The sequence below is a fragment of the Notamacropus eugenii genome, chromosome 5 (assembly GCF_028372415.1).
Source record: "Notamacropus eugenii isolate mMacEug1 chromosome 5, mMacEug1.pri_v2, whole genome shotgun sequence".
Classification (NCBI taxonomy): domain Eukaryota; kingdom Metazoa; phylum Chordata; class Mammalia; order Diprotodontia; family Macropodidae; genus Notamacropus; species Notamacropus eugenii.
In genome coordinates this window covers 376,875,059-376,898,890 of record NC_092876.1, presented here as the reverse complement: position 1 = coordinate 376,898,890, position 23,832 = coordinate 376,875,059, and the positions used below count along the sequence as shown (strand labels likewise).

The window sequence follows — 23,832 nt, the reverse complement described above, 5'->3', positions numbered from 1 at the left end:
GTTTCTTTCTGGCTGCTTGTAGTATTTTCTCCTTCACTTGATAGCTCTGGAATTTGGCAACTATATTTCTTGGGGTTTTGAGTTTGGGATCCCTTTCCGGTGGGGAACGGTGGATTCTTTCGATGACTATTTTGCCCTCTGAGTCTAGTACTTCTGGGCAGTTTTCCTTGATGATTTCCTGGAAGATATTGTCCAGACTCTTTTCTTCATCATGGGTTTCTGGCAGGCCAATAATTCTTAGATTTTCTCTCCTGGATCTATTTTCCAGGTCAGTTGTTTTTCCAATTAAATATTTTAGATTTTCTTCTATCTTTTCATTCTTTAGATTTTGTTTGACTGATTCTTGTTGCCTCATTGAGTCATTAGTTTCTACTTGCCCAATTCTAATCTTGATCGTATTGTTTTCTTCAGTTAGCTTTCGCATCTCCTTTTCCATCTGGCCAATTTTTCCCTTTAAGGAGCTATTTTCTCCATTTAATTTTTGTACTTCTTTTTCCATTCGACCAATTTTCCCAGTTAGGTTTTGGGTTTCCTTTTCCATCTGATCAATTTTCCCTATTAGGTTTTGAGTTTCCTTTTCCGTTTGATTAACTCTTCCTTTTAGGGAATTATTCTCTCCAGTTAATTTTTGAACTTCCTTTTCCATTTCTTCAATTTTCTTTTTCAGATTGATGTTCTCATCAGTGAATTCTTTTTTTATAGTTTTAAAATCATTGGCCAGTTTTTCTTTTATATCCTTCTTCAGACGTTCCAGGTAATCTAGTTGTGCTTGCGAGAAATTCATAGTCCCATCTGAGGTTTCAGATGGAAGTACAGTCTCAGCTCTGACCTCTTTGGTGTTTGTGTTTTGGTCCTTATACCCATAGAAAGATTCTATGGTTTTTTCACTTTTCGTCTGCTTTTTCCGATTCATGATGTTGGCTGAGTGTTGTAGCTTTTGGTTCTTTCAGTCAGAAGATACAGATCTTTTAAGTTGAGTTGATGTTTGTCTAGGCTAAAAGCAGGTTTTTTTTTTGTTGTTGTTGTTGTTGTTGTTGTTGTTTCCCAGATCAACCCTGGAGTTAGCTTGATAGGTGTGTGGGAGGTGTGGTCTGGTCTCAGGATATCTCCTCAGCTGGCCTGAGGCAAAGGCAAGGTCCGGGGATGGTGATCCCAGCTTCCCTATTGTCTTCCCTTTCCCCTGGAGGGCTGGGGCACGCCTAGAGGCTAATGCGTGTTCCCGCCCCTCCTGGGGCTCGTCTCCCGGGCTGAGGCTTGCTTGGGTCTCAGTGCGAATTTTCTCTGCCCTGGGTCGTCTGTCCCTCCATATAGCCTCCACCACGGTGGGAAGAATCCCCCTTTGCCACTTTTCCAGCCTCTGGTGTTATGAGACCACCCGCCCCCTTCTGCTGTTCCCACTGATCCAGGATTAATCTGGGGAAGAATTTTATGGTTCCCTCACGGTCATCGGGGGGCAGGGGAGAGCACTTACTGATCACTCCAGCATCCCAGCTCCTGGATGTTCAAGTAGTGACCCACTGAAGTCCCGTCTTTAGGCTGAAGATTTCAAAGGCTGTTGCGCTGATATCGTTGGCTCGGCCTGGCTTATCTCCTGCTCCGCTGGTCTCGCCCGCCACTCTCGGGCCCCTCGGGTCGCCTCCGCCCTGCCGCGCCGACCACGCTGCGCTGTGCGCCGGGGTCTTACCCCCGCGGAACAGATCCCTCCCATGGACCTTCCAGTCCAGCCTGGGCTCCGAATCTGTCAAAGTCCATCTCCCACTGGATTCTACACCTCCAAAGTCTGGTCAGACTCTCCCCCCAGAGATATCCAAAGGAGTTTTTCCAGGAGCTTAGGTGAGTCGTTGCTTTCACTCCGCCATCTTGGCTCCACCTCCCGGATATCATAACTTTTAGCAAGCTTATAAATAAGTATGAAGCTTGAGTATTGAACTGGATGTAGTCTGCTATCTAATGATCAGACTAGCTTATTTTGTATTCTCATCCACCAGAAGTTTGATCATCAGGTGATAAATTGTTTTGGCTACAGTAACCAATGAAACAGTAAAAAAAGAAAAAGAAAACACAATGGTGTAGTTCCATCCACTTCTACACATGATATTGGTAGAGGGAAAGCAAGGAGTAGGGAGGAAAGGGAAGGGTGCAGAAAACACTGAGAATTAAGTCATCTACAATCTAATTTACATGTCATTTAACTGATGGCATTCTTAATGTGCTGGAGGCAGCAGGACCTGGGTTCAAATTTGGTCTCAGACTCTTACTAGCTTATGACTATGGGCAAGTCACTTCATGCTGTTTGCCTCAATTTCTTCATCTATAAAATGAGCTGGAGAAGGAAATGGCAAACCACTCCAGTGTCTTTGCCAAGAAAATCTCAAATGAGGTCACAAAGAGTTGGACATGATTGAAAAATGACTTAAACATCATCAGCAACAACAACAATTCATGTGCAATTTTTTCCAATGGCCAGGAGGTATCTAAATGGAAGCACAGTTTCCAAATTCTCCTTGGGAAGAGGACTAAGGAATTCAGAAGAAAGATTTCATTTTGTGTTCCAGAAGAATAAGAAACACCATTTCATAAAACATTCAGTCATCTTGCTTTATAGTCCTCACCATAAGATTCAGTTTATCTTCCACCGAGAAGATAATCGTAGCTTAAGCATCAACATCTGTTGCAAAGAATAAAGGAGATTTCAAGCACCCAGGCTTTCCTGGTTGGTTAAAACAAAGACCATAATAGCAGAGAAGCTTATTTAAATTTCATTCAAAGAAAAATTTCTGAGTAACTTGTTGTATTTTAGTTGTTTCAGTTGTGTCTCACTCTTTGCAACCCCATTTGCAGTTTTCTTTGCAAAGATACTGGAATGATTTTTGCCATTTCCTTTTCTGCCTCAGAAAACTGAGGCAAACAGGGTTACGTGACCTGCCCAGGGTCACACAGCTAGTAAGAGTCTGAGACCAAGATTGAACTCAGGAAGAGGAATCTTCCTGATTTTAACCACAGTACTTTATACACTGGGCCACCCAGCTGACACCTGATGAATAATTAGAGCTATCTAAAAGTGGAATGTATGTCTGCATAATATAGTAAGTTCCCTATCAGTGAAATTCTCCAAATAAAACCTGGATGACTAGTTTTGGGGGAACACTGTAGAAAGAATTCTGGTTCACAGATATTCACATAGATGACCCCTGACACCTCAAAGAAATGAAGATCCTAAAAGAATGAAAATGATTATGGAGATCTTTATCTGGGCAGTACTTCTGTCAAAAAGAGGTGACCAATAAGATAGCAGTAACTATTCATATGCCAGCTTACCATCTCTACTATAAAATCTTGATGAGAAAGGTTTGTGCAGATATTGAAGGTATCATTGATGAAAACATGAGAAAGATATGGGAAGCCTTTCTCTGGAAGCAAATTATGCTTTTGTGGTCATAAAACTGATTGAGGCACGTACAGAATAAAAGATCCCTCTGTGCTTATTATTTATTCATTTTATAAAAGCATTTGATTAGGTGTATGAGAGAGAATAGAAAAGTTTTCCTAAGTTACAGTGTCTGCCAGGCTTTTATAAAAATTACGTAAGAGTCTATGAAAGATGCAACTACGGAGATACCTTGGTTTAACAGTATGCTGAGGTGTATATCAAGGAGACATCTGCTCACTTGAGGTGTTTGCCGGCATCATGGGAAATGTCCTATGCATAATCCTGAGGAAGAATTCCTTATCCTTGATGAGATGTTCCAAATGTTCTTTTTTGAATGACTCTGCATTAATTGCACTAAGTCCTAGGATATCACAAATATATACTAGTACAAAAAATTGGTCATGATCCACAATGAAAAAATAAAATTAGATAAGAAATTTATATTGTCCAAAGAATGACAGGCAGCCATCCAATTAGTCCATATTTGTATATGTATGTGTGTCCATCCAAATGATTATTGCAGTCTGGACAATGATCATTCTTTATCCACTTAGTTTTTTCTTATGTGGAAAATTAGGTCAAACTCTTTTGAGCAATTATCTAATTTTGGAGGCTCTACAATGCTCCAGAGCTTGATTCCATCAACACAGTACTATCTACACACAAGAAGATCTGGAAGTCTATGCCATCTTTAGCAAAGTCAACTTCAACTTTGTACTGGACATTCTTCATGATGTGGAAACACTTTTAGTAAGCCAGTATCTGCCTCCCTGTTTTAGATTGCACGATATTAATAATGAGAGAGTTGTTGAATCCTGCATCTCATCTGTGCTGTTTATATTTTTCAAGGAATCTTAGGAATTTTTGACACATTGGGAATTGTTTTTTAAGGCAGCATTTTGTAATGTCAAATCAAATGCATTTTTGTAATAAGAACAATCATGTATTCTCCGCATCTTTCAATTTTGTGGCTGTAAAGATTTGTTATATTTGCAAAATAGCGTTCGTCCCCTTTTGGAAGGAACTGTAAGCAAGGATGTCATACGTATTATATACACACACATATATGCATATGTATATGCACATACATGTACATATATGCTTGTATATGTATATTCTCAAAAAAATGGATAAGGGAATAGAGACATGAGTCAATAGTAGCTGGTAATTTCTTGGTCATTTCTGTTTTGTACATGTTTGTTTGCTTGTTGTCTCCCTCATTAGATTGTAAAACTGAGGATCGGGACTGTCTTTTGACTCTTTTTGTATCTCCAGCACTTAGTGAAGTGCCTGGCATATCCCTCTTCAACTTGGATTTTGCTCTGGACATCCTCCACGATGATGGAAACATCTTTAGTAAGTCAATGTCTGTGTCCTTGTTTTAGGTTGCTATTTATTAATAATCAGAGGGTTGTTGAACCTTCTGTATTATCTGTATTGTTTACATCTTTCAAGGAATCTTATGTGCACATAGTAGGTGCTTAATGTTTACTGACTGATACAATAAATATATGTTTATTGGATAGGCACAAAAAATGGATAAATGATCTGGGACCAGAGCTGAGTAGGAAGAGGAGGGTATGGGATTGTGCATTTGGAAAATACTCAACCCAATCTACTTGCCTCTCATCTCTGACATCAGTATTGTCCTGGTGATGACATATATCATTTCCACACCATATCACTACCATGTATATTCTCCCTTTCTCCAGTTTCTGTTTCTATGTTCTCTTTCTCTACTAGAATGTAGGCCCTTTGAAGTCAGAGACTCTTTTGTTTGCTTGTTTTTGTGTCTCTAGAGCTTAGCACAATGCCTGGAACATGGTAAGCACTTAAATACTTTCTTATTCATTTATTCATGCCTGAAGTTACAGAACCATACCGATTCTAGGTAACCAGGATTCTCATGGTATCCGTGGCTACCTGGGGACATGTTTGGCCTAGAGGCTAATGGACTACCCGAGTCTTACCTTTCACCTTCTCACTGGTCTTCGGTGGCCAACCGGATAAACGTATTGAGAGAAGAGACTTTCCAGAGTCGAACAAGGGTTAGGCTTTATTCAGGGTCTTGGTTACATGTGCAGGGTCAATTCTTCCTCAGGAGAGAGGAATCCTCCTCCTCCCAAGGGGCAAGGATAGTACAGCAAGAGGATGGGAGTGGAGGAGGGGAGGGACCCTCTGCCCTCTAAGGGCCCCTCAGTGCAAAGAGCCCCCGGAGGGGACTCCGCATCCAGAAGAGGGCCTTCAGGCTTTCCTGTCCCTACTTAAGCTCTCCCGCCGCATAGTTTGCACGTGAATACCATGCGTGCTCTCAGCCCCTAGCTAGTCAACAACAGGTGTGCTCAGACCACCGGCCAATCTCAAGGGTGGGATGCTCTCTCCAGCAAGTTTCCCACTGAGAAGAGGTGGAAATGCACAAGATAGCCCGTGTTTCACGCCTCAATTCCCAGCTGTTCCCTGGGGGGCCTCAGGAGAACTCTGAGGTTTAGAAGTCCTCACCTTTACCTGCCTGAGACTGTCCACGTGAAAACTGAGCTTACACCCCTAACACCACTGTAGTGTTTCATTTGGACCCGCCTTCACCCCAGACCCTTCGGATCTCTCACCCTTCATCTGCCTCCATCAAAACTTACCTGTCTTCTTCCCCATTTGTTAAGAACCTTGCTAGTTAACTCCAACTATCTAATAAACAAATCCAAGCTTGCTATAGAGGCTGGCATTTTTACTTTACCAGGGAATTCCTGAATACTTAATGACTTTATTAATCAAGTGAAGTTTTAATACTAGCTATTTTAAGTACTATTGCAAGTTGGTGAATAAGTTTCTTTTTTTTAGGAGTATGATGCCCTTTTCAAAGAATTCCCCCAAATCCTAGGATGTTTCACTTATCAGATTGATTCTGATTCTAGAATGTTTTATAGCTTTTCACCTTTGGTCCAGCAGTATCCTTCTCATGCTGGAAGCACATCAATCCCTATTCCCTCTTTCTCTTATTACAGTTCTCCCAGTACCTCCATTTGAGGAAGCACCCACATCGGTCATCATGCTTTCTTCAAACTCAGCCAAGCCCATGATGCTCTGGACTATTTCTCTACCTTCCTCCCACTCCCTGCTTTTCAGTCTCCTTTTATGTATTGTCTTCCCTCCCACTCCCAGCCCCTCAATTAGAATTTCAGCTCCGTGAGATCAGATAATGTCTTTCATTTTCCTTGAATTTGTATTCCTAGTACTTAGCATAGTTCCTGGCATTTAGTAAGTTCTTAATAAATTCTCTATGATCTCTCTCCCCTCTCCCTCCCTTTCTCTCACTTTTCCTTTCTCTCCTTTTCCTCTTCTTTCCTCTCTCTCCTTTTCTCCTCTCATTCTCTCCCCCCCTCTTCCTTTCTCTCTCTTCTTTTTCTTCTTCTCCTCCTTCTCCTCTTTCTTTTTCTCCTCCTCCTCCTTCTTCTTCCTCTTCCTATTCTTCTTCTATCTCCCTCACTACTATGGAATAGGGTTAATTCATAAAATTGTAAAGTGTCACGATATATTTTGAGCTGGAAGAGGTTTTACTTCAATTTCTCCTTCTTTTACAGCTGAAGTAGCCAAGACCTGAAGATCTTTATTAACTTGCTCCAAGGTCAAACATTTAGTTCCTCTGGCTATATCTGGATCAATCATAAAATGTACAATCCAACTTGCCATATGCTTTTTAAATTTTTTTTTTATTATTTTATTTAAGTTATCAACATTCATTTCCACAAAATTTTGAGTTCCAAATTTTCTCCCCATCTCTCCCCTTCCCCACCCCAAAACGCTGAGCATTCTGATTACCCCTTCCACCAATCTGCCCTCCCTTCTAACACCCCTCCCTTCCCTTATCCCCATCTTCTCTCTTGTCCTGTAGGGCAAGATAAATTTCTATACTCCATTACCTGTATTTCTTATTTCTCAGTTGTGTGCAAAAACAGTTCTCAACATTTGTTCCTATAACTTTGAGTTCCAACTTCTCTTCCTTCCTCCCTCGCCACCCATCCCCACTGAGGTGAGCAATTCAATATAAGCTATATATGTGTAGTTTTGCAAATGACTCCCATAATAGTCATGTTGTGTAAGACTAATTATATCTCCCTCCATCCTATCCTGCCCCCTATTTCTTCTATTCTCTTTTGACCATGTGCCTCCCCAAAAGTGTTTACTTCTAATTGGTCCCTCTTCCCATTTACTCTCCCTTCCATCATCCCCCCTCACTTAATCCCTTCTTCCCTACTTTCCTGTACTGTAAGATAGGTTTTCATTTATGCAATAGTATGCATATTATTCCTTCCTTGAGCCAAATGTGATGAGAGTAAGCTTCACTTTTTCCCTCTCACCTCCCTCCCCCCTTTTCCCCTCCATTGAAAAAGCTTTTTCTTGCTTATTTTATGACAGATAATTTGCCCCATTCTATTTCTCCCTTTCTCTTCCCAATATATTCCTCTCTCACCCCTTAATTTTATTTTTTTTAGATATGATCCCTTCCTATTCAACTCACCGTCTGCTCTCTGTCCTTTTGTCTCTCTCTTTCTCTCTATATGTGTGTGCATGTGTGCGTGTGCGTGCGTGTGTGTGTGTGTGTGTGTGTATAATCCCTCCAACTATCCAGATACTGAGAAAAGTTTCAAGAGTTACAAATATTATCTTTCCATGTAGGAATGTAAACAGTTCAATTTTAGTAAGTCCCTTGTGATTTCTTTTTCCTGCTTACCTTTTCATGCTTCTCGTGATTTTTGTGTTTGAAAGACAAATCTTCTTTTCAGTTTTGGTCTTTTCATCAAGAATGCTTGAAAGTCCTCTATTTCATTGAATAACCATTTTTTCCCCTGAAGTATTATACTCAGTTTTGCTGGGTAGGTGATTCTTGGTTTTAATCTTAGTTCCTTTGACTTCTGGAATATTATATTCCATGCTCTTTGATCCTTAATGTAGAAGATTCTAGATCTTGTGTTATCCTGATTGTATTTCCACTGTATTTCTTTCCAGCTGCTTGCAATATTTTCTCCTTGACCTGGGAACTCTTGAATTTGGCTACAGTACTCCTAGGAGTTTCTCTTTTTGGATCTCTTTCAGGAAGTAATCAGTGGATTCTTTCAAAATTTATTTTTCCCTCTTGTTCTAGAATATCAGGGAAGTTTTCCTTGATAATTTCATGAAAGATGATGTCTAGGCTCTTTTTTTTGATCATGGCTTTCAGGTAGTCCCATAATTTTTTAAATGTCTCTCCTGGATCTATTTTCCAGGTCAGTTGTTTTTCCAATGAGATATTTCACATTATCTTCCATTTTTTCATTCTTTTGGTTTTGTTTTGTAATTTCTTGGTTTCTCATAAAGTCATCAGCTTCCATCTGTTCTATTCTAATTTTTAAAGAACTATTCTCTTCAGTGAGCTTTTGAACCTTCTTTTCCATTTGACTAATTCTGCTTTTTAAAGTATCCTTACCCTCACTGGTTTTTTGGACCTCTTTTACCATTTGAGTTAGTCTGTTTTTAAGGGTGTTATTTTCTTCAGCATTTTTTTGGGTCTCCTTTAGTAAGGTGTTGACTCACTTTTCATGATCTTCTTGCATTGCTCTCATTTCTCTTCCCAATTTTTCCTCTATCTCTCTTACTTGATTTTCAAAATCCTTTTTGAGCTCTTCCATGACCTGAGACCACTGCATATTTATTTTGGATGTTTGGGATGCAGAAGCCTTGACTTTTATGTCTTCCCAGATGGTAAGCATTGTTCTTCCTCATCCAAAAGGATGGGAGAAAGTACCTGTTCACCAAGAAAGTAACCTTCTATAGTCTTATCTTTTCCCCCTTTTTTGTGCATTTTCCCAACCAGTTATTTGACTTTTGGGTCCTTTGTCAAGAGTAGGGTATACTCTGGGTACCTGTAAGATCTCAGTTCCTTCAAGGTGGCACAATCAAGGGAGAGGAGTTTACTCTTCAGGGGCCTCCAGCTCCGCCACACCAGCACTCCTCCTTAACCCAGGACCATGCTCAGGGCTGAGATTCAGATCAGCTGCTCAATTCTCCCAGGGGCTTTAAGCTGAGGGCTCCAACAATAGACGTTGGCTGTTGTCTGCTGAGGTTACCACCACTGCAGCTGTTGCCTGCTGTTGCCTCCCTGCTGACTGAGGAGGACCATGCTCCCTTCTTGCCCAGTTGAAAAAGCCCTTTTACTGACCTTTGAAGTGTCTTTGGCGCCTTCGGGTTGAGGGATCTGAGAACCTCCACTGCTGCTCGGGATTCCACCCCCAAGGCTTGCTCTGGTCTTGCTCTTCCCAGTGCTGTGTGGCCAAGGCTGGGCTGTGCTCTGTGTCCTGTGTGACATACTTTTCCTGTCTGCCTCCCAGGTCAACCTGGACTGTAAATCTCCTCCACTCTGTCATTTGTGACTTCTGTTGCTCTAGAATTTGTCCACATGCTTTATTTGCATTGCATTGTTTCCAAATTTCTGATTAATTAATCTAAAAATGGCCTACGTTTCTATTTGAATATATTCATAAATACTCAAGAGACTGCAGTCCATAACAAATTGAACCTTATCTAGTTTTTGAGCCTTTCAGGCCAAGGAATTTTTAACCCTCTTTTTCAAGGGTCAGATTCAGTCCTTCTTTCCATATTTCTTCCTTTCCTAGTACCTTTTACTTTTGACATTGCACCTCAGAAACAACAGCCTGATTTTGCTTCTGTGCAAAGTTTGCATAGCTAGATAGACATTTTGCTAAACCATAAGAAGTGAAACGAGCTTTTTTCAGCATCAAGAAGTCATGGTGTTTGGATAAATGGACTCTGACACCAAAGCAGATATCATTCTCCTGGTTCTTCTTCTGCATCATCACTGCTCTATCTTCTTTGCTCAATCACCATATGTGTATTTATCTGTGTCTCTCATGTGGGTGTATTCTAGTATTCTATCTTGGGCCCTTTTCATTTTTTCTTTTTATAGTTTCTTAATCTCATTAAACTCCATGGTTTCAGCCATCATGCACAAAATTCCCAAATCTAGATTTCCAGCCTTTATCTTTCCCTGCCTGCTGACCGTGTCTCTCTGGATGTCCCATAGGCAATCTCAAGCTCAACCTATTCATCATTATCTTGCTTCCAAAATCTATTATCTTCTTAACTTCTTTATTTCTCCCAAGGCACCATTATCCTTTCAGTCACCCAGGTTCACAACCTTGGGATCTGTCACTTAAAGAATGTTGAGTCTGAAGTCAGGAAGACCCGAGTTCAAATTCAGCCTCAGACACTTATTGTGTGACTCTGGATAAGTTATTTAATCTCTATTTCCCTGTAAAATGAAGAATGTAACAGCATCTACCTACCAGGTTTGCTGTGAGGATCAAATGAAATAATAATTATAAAGTACTTAATGGTGATTGGCACATAGAGCTATATAAATGTTAGTTGTTATATAGCAAAAGTTTTTTTTGATACAATACATAGAAATGGAATCTATGAAAGTGAAAGGGATAACAAACATTTATATAAGCACCTACTATGTCCCAGGTGTGACAGCTAGATGACCCAGAGAATAAAACACCGGGCCTGGAGTCAGAAAACATGAGCTCAAATATGGCCATAAATACTTACCAGCTGTTTGACACTGGGTAGTCACTTAATCCTATTTATCTCAGTATCTTCATCTGTACAATGAGCTAGAGAAGGAAATGGCAAATCACTTCAGTGTCTTTGCCAAGAAAACTCCAAAATGGGGTCATGGAGAGTTGGACATGACTGAAACAACTAAAAATGTGCCAGACATTGCAGTAAGTGCTTTACAAATATTATCTCATTTGATTCTCACAACAAACCTGCAAGGTAGATGCTAAGACAGATACTGTATTTAGACTGTACAACTGTAAGAAATTCTTTGTAGACATTTTTATTCATTTTCTACTTAGTTTTCTTACATAGTTATCTTATGAGATGATAAGGAGCCATTTCAATCATAGTTTAAATGACCTTTTTCCTTGGTCTGTGGGTTCTGCATATTTGCGCTGCCAGACATGCCAGGAAATGAACTTTTATGAGTGTTAGTTACTTTTTAGAACTGAGCAGAATTACTTATGTTGTATTCTTTGGAGAAGCATAATGCAGGGGCCTTTCCCATCTAGTACCTATTTCAGAACAAGCACTATTAAATATCCTCTGACTTCTTTCTGATAGTCATGAGGTCTCTTACCTGGCTACTGAGCTAGAAGTCCATGGATATACTAAAGGGGAAATCCCTGCTACTCAGGTCTATCTGAGTGAATGAATTTGTATCCCCAGTGTTTAGCTTAGTACACAACCTGGCAAACAGTAAGCTTGTAATAAACATCTTTTCATTCATTCTTTCATTCACATGCCAAATTTACTCCAATTATATGAAAATATGAAGGAAATTAATTCCAAAGAAATTACAGAAACAAGAATGTGCCACGTTCCCTTAAGAAAATGAAGCAGAATTTAAAACAGCATATTGATGCTGATTTATTCAGATGACCAAAAACACCATTCAGAGAAGTTTGGGAAGATCTGGAGATATTTTCAAAATGTTATCTGATGTGGGTCCTTATTGCAAAGTTAAAAAATGGAATTGGACATGTATGGCTTTGTCAATAAAAAAACAACAAAAAACTTCATTGTAGGTTAAACACATAGTCCTTTCGGTTGAATGTTCTGACAGTGGTACAAAATGACAGTATCAAGAAATCTTGTTACCCTTCTTGACACCAGTCTCAGCTTAGGGAAGTGCTCCTTTTTGATATGCTAGTTTGCTTCATTAATACATTAAAGTATCATTTATAACCTCACTTAACTTTTAGTTATTGTATTTGTATGTTCAGCCTCTTAACTCTTGCAGATAAATTTCAAGTAATTACTAAATACTAAGTAATAATACACACATATAGCTTTTATAAAGTGCTTTCTTCATAACAGCCTAGTCAGGTGGCTAGTTAGTATAATTATCTCCATTTTATAGATGAGGAAACTGAGGCTGGGAGGTTAAGTGTCTTGCTGCCTGGGATGACACAGGTTCTTGAAGTCAGTTCTTCTGATTCCGAGACTAGCAATAATGTGACTTGAACTTTTGTGAGGAGCTCTTATACTCTAAAAAGGCCAGAATTTTTTGTGAGTTTAACTCAAAAATTGTTTCTATCTTTATTCTCCCTGGTGGCAAAAGAGTTTTCCTCACAAAGGTTCAAGTCATATTACTGCTATATACACATACACACATATATATACACACACATATATATACATACACATAGTTTATAAAAGTCTATCCTATGTACACATAAAATTTGAGTGTGTGAGAGAGACAGACAGACAGACACACACACACACACACACACAGTCTGGTGTCAGGACTGAGTTCAAATCTGACCTCAAACACTTACTAGATGTGTGACCCTGGACAAGTCACTTAACCCTGTTTGCCTCAGTTTTCTCATCTGTAAAATGAGCTGGAGAAGGAAATGGCAAACTACTGCAGTATCTTTGCCAAGAAAATCCCAAATGGAGTTATGAAAAATTGGACTTGACTGAAATTACTGAACAGGAAATACTTTGACACCTTCCTAAATATTTTTACACTCTTCTCCACACTTCTTGGACCCTCTAACTTAGCTTTCTCCCATCCCCATCATGCCTTCCAAATATGAATGTGCCCCAATTATAAATGGGGAGAGGGCGTCTCACCTCTTTGACTTGTTACAACAGAGAAGGATATGGATGGACGTTAGTTTCCTACATCTTTTCAGATCCATTTTCTAAAGGGAAACAGTTGCTCCTTGACATTTGGGTGATAGGATGAGAAAGAGGGCTTAGTCCTAGGTGTTCTTCTATCTTCCTTCCTGCATTCTTCTTCCACATTCTGGCAATGCTCCAACCTATTAGGCAATAATATTCCTTTTTTTTCTGGGTAATTCCTCTTTTTATTAATAATGCTAGCATATTACCAATAAAATAGGTCGGTGACATTTTTGAATGCCAAAGACAAATCATAGCATGGGCTCACAGTTTATATGCACTTGGAAGAGTGTGTGTTCCTGAGGTCCTGAAGACCACATATGAGAGAAATGATACTATTAACCAAGTGATATGGGGAGATCTAAAGTCATTACACCTCTAGCCTTTACATATAACAGATCTTAACTGTACTTTTCAGTTATACACAACCAGCACACCTAAAGCCCAACTGTAATTGAATAAAAACTGAAAAACATATCTGGTCCACAGGAAAGCATTTGATAAAATCTCTCACTCTAAACAAGGCGTCCCGTGTTTTCCAGGCCAGGGCATCTGTGACTATAACTATTCAATTCTCTGTCCACTCATTGTTACTTTTTCCTGACTTATGGATTTACAAAGTCCATTTTCTGTCTCAGAAAGCCTCGAGGGTTCAAAACTTCTTACTAGCTCGATTCCTATGTCTTTTTTAAGATCCTGGCTTGTTATGTCAGTTGGAACCAGAAGGTGAGAGCCTTAGATGTTTGCAGAATGAATATGGCTCTCTCTGTGGATTGAAAGTTTTCTGCTTTTGAGTGCAAAGCTTCTGACTCTGGATAGAGTTAAGAATGAATATGGATGGCAAGAATTATAGTAAAATAAACCATTCTGTTCATGCCTAAACCCTAGGTCTGCACAGAGAATGTTATAGCTAGTCCTAGGCTAAAATTTGTATGAAATATTTAGATCATGTTTTGATAAATACCACTTTCCTTTTTGTGGGTATACTGATAAAAATATATCATATAGCTTTTTGGTCATATTTTCAAGTTTGCATGGTACATGTAAAATAATGCTGAAGTATTTAGAAACCCTTACCTGAGTGAGAATTTGGTATAGCTAAGTTTTAAAATAATCATAGAATCTGAAACGCATATTTAATAGCATTGTTAACACACAAGTAAACTGGAGCACTGTGTTCAGTTTGAGGCACCACATTTTACAAGGGACATCTACAAACTGAAGACCTGTTCAGAGGTGGGTGATTAGAATGTCCATCTGGATAATGCCAGTATGAGAAATAGTTGGGAAGAATTAACTGTGTTTAATTTGGAGAAGATGTTTATCCTGGAGAAGAAGGCATGAAAATTGTTTTGAAATATCTGGAAAAGTGATAAATAGATGAAAGATGAGATCTATTTTGCATAGTTTCAGAGGGGAGAAAAGAAACTACTGGATTCTGCTAAAAAATGGAGTGGGCTGCTTCAATAGCCTACAACCTCTTTATCACTGGAGGGTATTCCAATATAACCAGCATATTCCAATATAACCAGCAAGCTCCAAAGCAGAGGCGTCAAACATATGGCCCAGGTGGTTTGTGACACCTCAAATATGACCCAAACCAGATTAAAATGTAATTGGGAAAAATTTAACCACATAAGCACAAATATAAAACACATTAACATTACATTTTAAAACTAAGACAACTTGTACTATGACAGAAAAAGTACAAAAACAAATATTGAGAAGATTCCAAATGAAAGGAATAACCTTCCTTACAAAAGAGATAATAAAATTGATCTGTTTTTAACTAAGTACTAACACATGGGCTAGCAGAAAATTAATAAATTCATGATGCTCTTAATCAGAAAGAAATCTAACCCCTTGGCAGGTAATCTATGCTTTGCGGTGCCTTCATTATGACGTGGTGTTTTCAGTATATTTCTGGAATACTCAAGGAGGCCAGAGGCTTTTAAAAAATCTTAAAAGATTTAATCTTTTAAGATCTTAATCCAGTCTTAAAAGACTGGAAAATTAAGTCTTTTTAGAGAAAAAAAGAAATAGATATAAACTTCATAAATATTCTCTTGTATAATTCAAGAACATTTAAGACAAATTGTCATATATTTATTAATTCAACTGTGGGGGAATCTGCAATATAGTTTGGGAGAGGGACCTCTAATGGATGAGTCATAGGTCTTTCCCATATTAGTTGTTTCCCCAGAAGCTTTTAGAGGACAAAAAATCCTTTTAAAAACTCTGTTAAGCCCAAAAGGATCACCTGTTTTAACAGCTTACAGGAACAATGTTTTTCATCATTGCTGAAGCAGGCTGATTAATACTCAGGTCTTCCACTCAAGCTTTTACAAATTTAAGAAAAGATAATAAATGAGAACTGTAGGGATGGAGAAACTGGTCTAGACTAATGATTTCCTTGAGTATGATTTATTTTATGGAGAAAGATACAGAATACAGATGGTATTCAGCTCACTGGGTAGTACCTGATGACATGATGTACTGCGCTTGACTAATGAGGAGAAAAAACTGGAACATATCCCCTTAATAAAAGTACTGTGTGCAGGGGATGGTAATTTTAGGGTCAGGGTATTTATCTGAACTCTCAAGTAGAAAAGAATACTATAAATTTTAGGCATGAAATATTTAGATCACATTTACATAAACATTTTTCTTTTTAAAAAAATTCTGGCATGAGAATAAAACATGTGTCTGTTAGCCTTTTGGTCATATTTCAACTTGCAGGAAAGTGAATACTGAGTTTTGTCTTGAGTGTCCAAGTACAAATTGAAACACCAAGTAATGAAATTTGAAATTGATGAAGGTATTATTTTTGTTTCAGGCCAAGCGCTGAAAGATTAAGCTAAGTGTTCTTAGGGAGAAACATGCCAATAGTGAGTCTTTTCACCACCATTTGATTGATGTACCAATCTTCTGAGGTCAGCATAGGTCCATAAAGGCAATAAACAGTAACAATTTATTTAAGAGGTAGATAGCTTTTATAAAAGGACTTGGACATCATTTTGTGGACTTCTATAGTTCTGAGAAGTGGAATTTCATTCTTTTACTCAAGAAAAATCTTTTATTTGTATGGCACTAAGTCAATTCCATTATTCTGTTTTTAAGAGATAAAGATGGGTTAGGCACCCAAGTTTGTGTACTTTACTACAAATTTTGAGAGTGTAAAATTCAGGTGCTTCAGGAATGATTAAGCAGTGAATACATAAACCAGATCTGGTGACTAAATGACCCAGTCCAGAGACTGTATTACAACTATGTCTTCCTTGACACAGGCATCAAGTCAGTGGTAATTTATAAGACAAGGGCTAGAAGGAATGTTAGAAGGCATTTATTGCCAATCTTTATTTTATAGATGAAGAAACAGGCCAAGACAAATTACGGAATTTGTTTAATTGCCTTCTGATTAAAGATGGAAGAAAATAATGTAAAAGGAAGAAACCTAGGGATTCCCAAGAGAAAGTCAATGGAGTGGAACATAATAATTATTTTTAAAAATAAATTTAAAAAATATATATATGTATAAACACATTAACATACAGATGATTGCTTTCTATCTGAAGTAAGTTTTATTTTATCAAGATAGTCCAAATTTACAGTTAACATCTCCTCTCTGTCCATATAGGTTGCAAACACATGGCTCTTGTGAACACTTTGGACATTCAATATAAAATTTACCCAAATTTACAATATAAAAATTATGTAGGTAAAGGCTTTAATCTCAAGTACAACAGAATGAGTAAGAACTCTAGAGCCTGATGCAGCATCACTGACATTATACCCTAACTGTAAAAGCACAGATTTTACAGTGCACCAAATTAAAGATAAATAGTGCCAACATTGTAATGCAAATAAGGCTTCAATGTTTAATGTCCTATTTGTAATAGATTAGAATCTAAAATTAGTGTACCTCATTTTATAACAAATATCTCACAATTAAAGAAAAAGAATTATGTATTCCAACAAGTATTCTTTAATCCTGAAGTTTTTTCTCAATTCTTGTTATCAAAGTGAAATAAAAACTTTTGAGACATACAAAAATAAAATTAGCTATGCAAATATAGTAAAATGTGTTTAGAATATTAACACATTACTCTGAGATTTGTAATCTTTATATTTTACACAATGAAAATGTCTACAATACACAAAAAATGTAGAGCAGTTTAGTTTGGAACATCTTAAATATACTGTTACAGCAGAATTTTTAAAAATCAAAGAAAATATAACAGCAGAGTTATCACTTTTTACCATAAAGAGATACTCAATATATGCTAAATTTCTTCTTGCATTTGAGTGAGTGGACCAAAATAAATCAGTTTTCAAGTGGCAAATTTTTTTCTTGGAAACTAGAAAAGACACGAAGTTGGGAGAGATGCACCAAAACTGAAAGAGGAACAGAAGAGGATCAATAACCCCTGGAGTCTCTGTTCATAGAAGTGGGATATCTGGAGGTTCAGCTTCATGTGGCTCATAGCTTCAGAGGAATGACAGGCCAGTACTTGGGCTGTTTTTTATCACAGTTCTTGTCAAAAGTGAGCTGCATGGCCGTCTCCATGGCCTGGATCTTGGCAGCACTTTCCCCATACAATTTCTTCATTTCTACCATTCGCCTTTCTCCTGGCCTCTCCGAGGGCGGCTGCACAGAGCGACCCGTGGTCGGGTGCAGGTCATGGTCGGCTTCGACATAAACATCCTGGTGTTCCGCCTCCAGCTGCTGTTGTCTTTCTAAGTAAACAAACACGGAAGGCATGGTGAATGATCTGGCTGACAACTAACTAGTCATGCTTCAATGCCACTAATGTTCCATATCTTGGTTTTTAAATCGAGATAAATGTGTTTCTAATGCCCATCTGGGCAAGCTGAGATGATGTGCTCATTAGATTCTGATGCATGATGTGGCTCATTATCTACTTATTTATGAAGCTCATTACACACTTATCAAGGTGCTGCACAATGATGGTGAGAGTATAAAACTCATGGGAAAACGGCATGGAGTAAAATCAAATCACTCTGAAATGAGCCTTGAAAACACTCGAGAAAAATTAAAACTTGCCAAACTTCCCCCATGATCACTCCAACAAATACAGCTTTAGGTGCCTGTGCGGTTCCGCATCTCACACCAATGCTGTGGTGAAGAGCTTCCAAGGAGATCTATGTGTTTACATTCCCAGTTTCAGATACGGTCCCTTTCTCTGTTCTCTGTTTACTGAAAAGTTCATTTTTGGTCATGTTTAAGTTCATAATATAAAAGAAAATGTAAAATAAGATAATGAGGGGAAAAACCTGTATCCTTGAACAAAAAAATCATGCATGATATTCCCACCATCTGCCTTTTCTTCTCACTCAAAATAATAATGATAATAGCTAGCATTTATTTATAGAGCATTTACTATGTGTCAGGCACCGTGCTAAGTGCTTTACAAATTTGACCCTCACAACAACTCTGGGAGGTAGGTGCTATTATTATCCCAATTTTACAGTTGAGGAAACTGGCAGAGGTTAAGTAAATCATCCAAGATCATATAGCTGGTGAAAATCTGAGGCTGGTTTTAAACTCAAGCCTTTGTGACTCTAGACCCAGAGCTCCATCCATTGCACCATCTACCGCTGCTTCAGTGGCCACTAGCTACCCATGAGCTGCTTAACATAGCTGAAGGAAATCTCAAAACCAACCACGCTGACCAGATACATTAAAAGCTCACATCATCCAACCTCCACTGGGCCCTCACTGATTGATTTCCTAACTTGCTCCCCAAAGAAGTAATTCCAAACCTTCTCTTTCTTTCTCAAACCGTCCATACCTCTCCCTCCTTCTGGTCTTGAGAATCTGGTCTCTCAAGTGAGAAAACTGAAGCTGTTCAATGGGAACGCCCTCTTTTCCTTCATCTCAAAACTCCTTATCATCACTTCCCACTCTTAGTTAGCATTTCTTAAGTGCTCACTACATGTGGGACACTATGCTAAACTCTGGAAATAGAAATACAAGGAAAAAGAAAGGCAGTCCCTGCCCTGAAGGGTATCATTCTAACAAGGAAGGCAATAAAGGGGACAGAGAGAGACAAAGGTATCTGGCATAGAGGTGTGGGTGAGGGAGTTCCGAGTGCAGTACAGACAGGGAGACCAGCCTGGCCTGGGAACACTCCTTAAATGGAGGTTCTGGAAGGAGTCGTCCAATCCAATGGATAGAGCTTGGGGCAGAGGTAACTTATAATGTCTGAATTCCAGAAAAAGAATTTTTTCTGCCCCGGTCTGTCGGTGCCAAAAAGATGGCCCTTTCTTCTTGCCAAGGCCAACACTACTTGGAGCTATCTGTGACCTTGATCCCATCCCCCATGGCTTCTTTAGCAGACTGCAATCTCAATCATCCCCTGACGCTTGGAATTTTCAACCTCTCACTATCAAATAGCTCCTTCCCTACTGCTTTCAAATGTACCCAAATCTCTCAACAAACAAACAAAAAGAACTCAAAACTTTTCTCAGCCAAAATCCTTGACAAAAGAAGTTTATGTTCAATGCTCCTTCCTCTTCTTTCAACTTCCTAACTTCTCCAACTCTTTACAATCTAGTTTCCAATCTCATCACTCAACTGAAACTGCTTTGTCTGAAGTTACCAATGATCTTTTTTTGTTTTTTAAAATAGTTACTGGTAACTTTTTTTTTAATATTTTTTTGATTTTACATAGTATCCTTCCCCTCCTCAAAAGCTATGCAATATAACAAATACTATGTTTTGAGGAAAAAAAGTCAGCAAAGGATATAAATACAGTGCAATTCTGAAAACATGTGCAATGTACCACCCCATGGATCTGCCACCTTTTGCAAAGTGATAAGGTGTGGATATGTTCCGTTATCTGTTCTCTGAAAACAGGTTTGTTCTCTGTAATTCTGTAACATTCATATTTGATTATTTTATGGCTGTTCTTTCCCATTTACACTGATGTAGTCACTATGTGTATTGTTTTCTTGGCTCTGCTTACTTTATCAGTTCATATACATTTTTCCATGATCATATTCATTATTTTTTACAGCTCAGTAATATTCCATTACAATCAAATACCACAATTTGTTTAGACACTCCCCAAGTGGGATTTCACTTTGTTTTCAATTCCTTGCTATCACAAAAAGTGCTTGTGATAAATATCCTAGTGTATATGAAGTCTTTCTTCTTATCAATGGCCTCCCTGGGATATAAGCCAAGTCGTGGAATCTCTGGGTCAAAGGGTATGGACATTTTTGTGCTGATTCACAGCTCTAACAACAATGCAATCTTCCCATATGGCCTCCAACATTGACTACTCCCATCTTTTGTCCTTTTTGTCAGTTTGCTGGATGTGAGGTAAACCCTATGATTATTTTGATTTGCATTTCTCTAATTATTAGTGATTTGGAGCATTCTCTAAATAACAGTTTGCAATTTTTCTTTTGAGAAATTTGTTCATATCCTTTGACCATTCATGCACTGGAAAATGACTTTTGATTATAAAAATTGTACACACATAGACACATATTTTGATTTTTATATACTTTGGATATCAAATCAGAGAAATTTGATACAAAGATTTTTACCTCCACCCAACTGCTTCACTGTATTCCAAGTGCATTAATTTTGGTTTTGTGGAAGCTTTGGTAATGGCCTCTAATTCCTTATTTGATTAAGGCTATATATTCTAGCCTTAGCTATGCAAAACAGATGAGCTGCTTTTCTTCTAATTTTTTAAGGTATATATTAAGGTTAGGTGTCCATTTAGAATATGTTATGGAATATGGCATTATGTGTTGGTATGAGGCCCTCACCAACTGATTTTCTAACTTGCTCCCCACAGAAGTGATTCCAAACCTTCTCTTCCTTCCTCAAACCTCCCATACCTCTCCTTCCTTCTGGTCTACATTCTGACATGCTGCCTTCCAGGTTTCCGAGCAGTTTTTAAAAAATCAAATATTGGTTCTTTTCCTAAGTAATGTTTTCTGATTTACTGAACACTGGGTTATTTTCTGATTCTCCCTTGTCCACTTTGTTCCAATGATCTACTTCTCTATTTTTAAATCAGTAGTAGATAGTTTTGATGATTGCTGCTTTGACACATAATGTGAAGTCTAGAAGTGCTTCCTTAATTCCTGCCTCTTTTCATTATTTTCCTTGATATTCTAGATCTTTTGTGTCTCCAGATAAATTTTATTATTATTTTGTCCTCCTCTCTCACGGATTTCAGTATAATCTCCATATAAGTGACTCACAGGATCTGAGTGCTAGAACACATCACTGATTGCCTATTAGACACAATCTGGTCCCAACTTTGTCTTTCTAACTTCATTTGGACATTACTTCCCTTCCAGGACTCTAAAGTCCAGCCATGGTGGTCTTCTCTCTGTTCCTCACATATGACAATTCATCTTCTGTGTCCCTGGTTTTTGCACTGACCATCTCACAGGACTGGAATAATGGACTCTACTTTTTCCTCTGCCTCAGAGAGTTTCTCTTGTCCTTTAAGACTCCGATCAATCACCATCTTCTGTAAGAAGCCTTCTTGAGCCTCTCCTTCCTTGCTAGTGTACTCTCTCTCAAATTACCTTGTATTTACCTACTTTGTATATATTTATATTTGTTCACTTTATTTTTGAACTGTATATATTTTATATGTACTTGCTGTCTGCCCCATTAGAAGGTAAGCTTGTTGTAAGGTCTGTTTCATTCTTTGGGCTTTTATCTCCAGTGCCTAGAATAGAGCCTGGCACATCAGAGGTGTCTATGTTATATAGCTGTTAACTGATCAATTGAAGAGAAATCATACTGGTAATAATTAAAACAGCAATGGCAATTACTGCAGTTACAAGACACCGATCCATATGGATGACACAAAGTACAAATCAGACCAGGCAAAGAAAGGGAAAACTGAAAACCGCCAAAAGTAAAAGAGCAAACTAAAAGTAGTTGTGGGCATGAAATCTAAGGCCACTGACCTCCATGCTCTATGTTTTAGTATCTGGGGCTGTGCACTAAAAGGTACATTTTAACATTTTGAGATCTCAATTTTCACTGAAATGGGTCCAGTACTGGAGATATTCCAGCCCAGGTAATTATATGCTTTTAATAATTTTAAAGGGACTATCAAAAGCATTTGCTGAGTTCTCATAGCATATGTGGCATTATTACAGGGGCTTCAAAAAAATCTGTTTTTCACTATTATCCAATAAAAAGTTAAGTAATTTAATGTGTTTTATAAGTATTTTTCTCTCAATTCATCTACAATTAAAATAAAGTTAATAATATCATCTATACCTTTTATTTTACTACTGACAGTAACAAAAAATAGCACAATAAGGCAGTATACAATTGGTAATGGATTTTGTAAGGAAATCTATTAGTAAAAAAAGAAAGCTGCCATTAGAATTCATATATTCCCTCAGTTCCGTGCATACAAAGAAAATACTGTTAATGAGATACACATAAGATGAAGAGGAAATAAGAACAAATAGATATAATTTCATTTTAAAGTAAAAGTAAAGACTGGCAATCACAATTCCAGAATCTCTTTGATAGTATAAAACACAAACCACAAGTCAGTCTTATTGTACTCTGTGTGGGTGTGCATACTTCCTGTGCACTCTGCAGTCTGATTCTGAGATCTCATTGTGATATGGAGGGGACACTGGGGGGCTTCTTTAAAATTAAGCCAGCAGAGCTTAAGCTCTGTCGCAATCTATAGTGTTAGGCTTTGAGTACGGCCCCAGTAATGGCCCAAGTCTGTTTTCCAAGAACTAACTATGGAGAGGCTTACCACTGGAAGATTACCATGAAACTGAGAAAAACACAAAATAACCCTTTGTCCTATGAAGCCCCCTTGTTTTTATGGTGACAATAGCTGGGCAGTGGTAACAGGAGGCAGAGACTGCTAAATATTACAGATTTTAGACCATTTTTATAAACTTCAGTGTGATTATTTCTAGCCTAAATGTGAAATCTATGTTCAATAACCAATAAATGGACATAGTGTTACAAAAGCTGAATCAATCTATCTTGACATTCTTGCTGTAAATGAAACCAGAAGTTTGCAGCTAAAAGAAAGAATATTCAGAGGTATTCCTTGGAAAGGCAAAAAAAAGCATTGATAAAGTGAGTTTTAGTTTGCCTAAAGACAAAAAGAAACATTATTTAATAACCAATTATTAAATTATATAAATATTAAATTATTTAATTTGATCACTGTATATATTACAGCATTAATGACAAGTATCTGAAAAAAGACCATCATGAAAATTATCAGAGCTTAAGCACCAAAATTAATTCTTAGGAAGAGTTAGAGGAATTCAACAATGAATTTGATAAGAATTTCCAGAATAGATCAACATTTCCTGACAACTGGGTATCTTTCATGCAAAGGTGGGAAAATGTGGGGATGGGGAGAGATATATGACAAAATATGGCTGAGGAAGAGGGAAGATAACGAGGAGCCAAAGGCTTGTAGATTACACAGATGCTTCCCGGTGACATGAACACTTTCTTCAAGAAAAGGATCAAAAGGCACCAAACATGGCAAACACAAATGACATCACAAAAACTGAAATAGATTATATTTCAACAGATAGGAAAAGATTTGCTGCTGATATGTGTTATCCTTGAATCAGCTGTTTCTGTTTCGTTAAGA

At 38.1% G+C, this 23,832-nt stretch overlaps 1 protein-coding gene across 2 annotated transcripts in view; it reads right to left on the bottom strand.

Annotated features, from left to right (window-relative positions):
• Nucleotides 1-16,735: 16,735 nt before the first annotated feature.
• Nucleotides 16,736-23,832, bottom strand: part of GEMIN8 (gem nuclear organelle associated protein 8) — a 34,609-nt gene continuing 27,512 nt past the window's right edge. For both annotated transcript variants that reach the window (XM_072614331.1, XM_072614332.1), the window contains one exon: nucleotides 16,736-17,914. In XM_072614331.1, coding sequence (XP_072470432.1) covers nucleotides 17,658-17,914 — 257 coding nt within the window. In that variant the 3' untranslated portion in view covers nucleotides 16,736-17,657. The remainder of the gene's footprint in view (nucleotides 17,915-23,832) is intronic.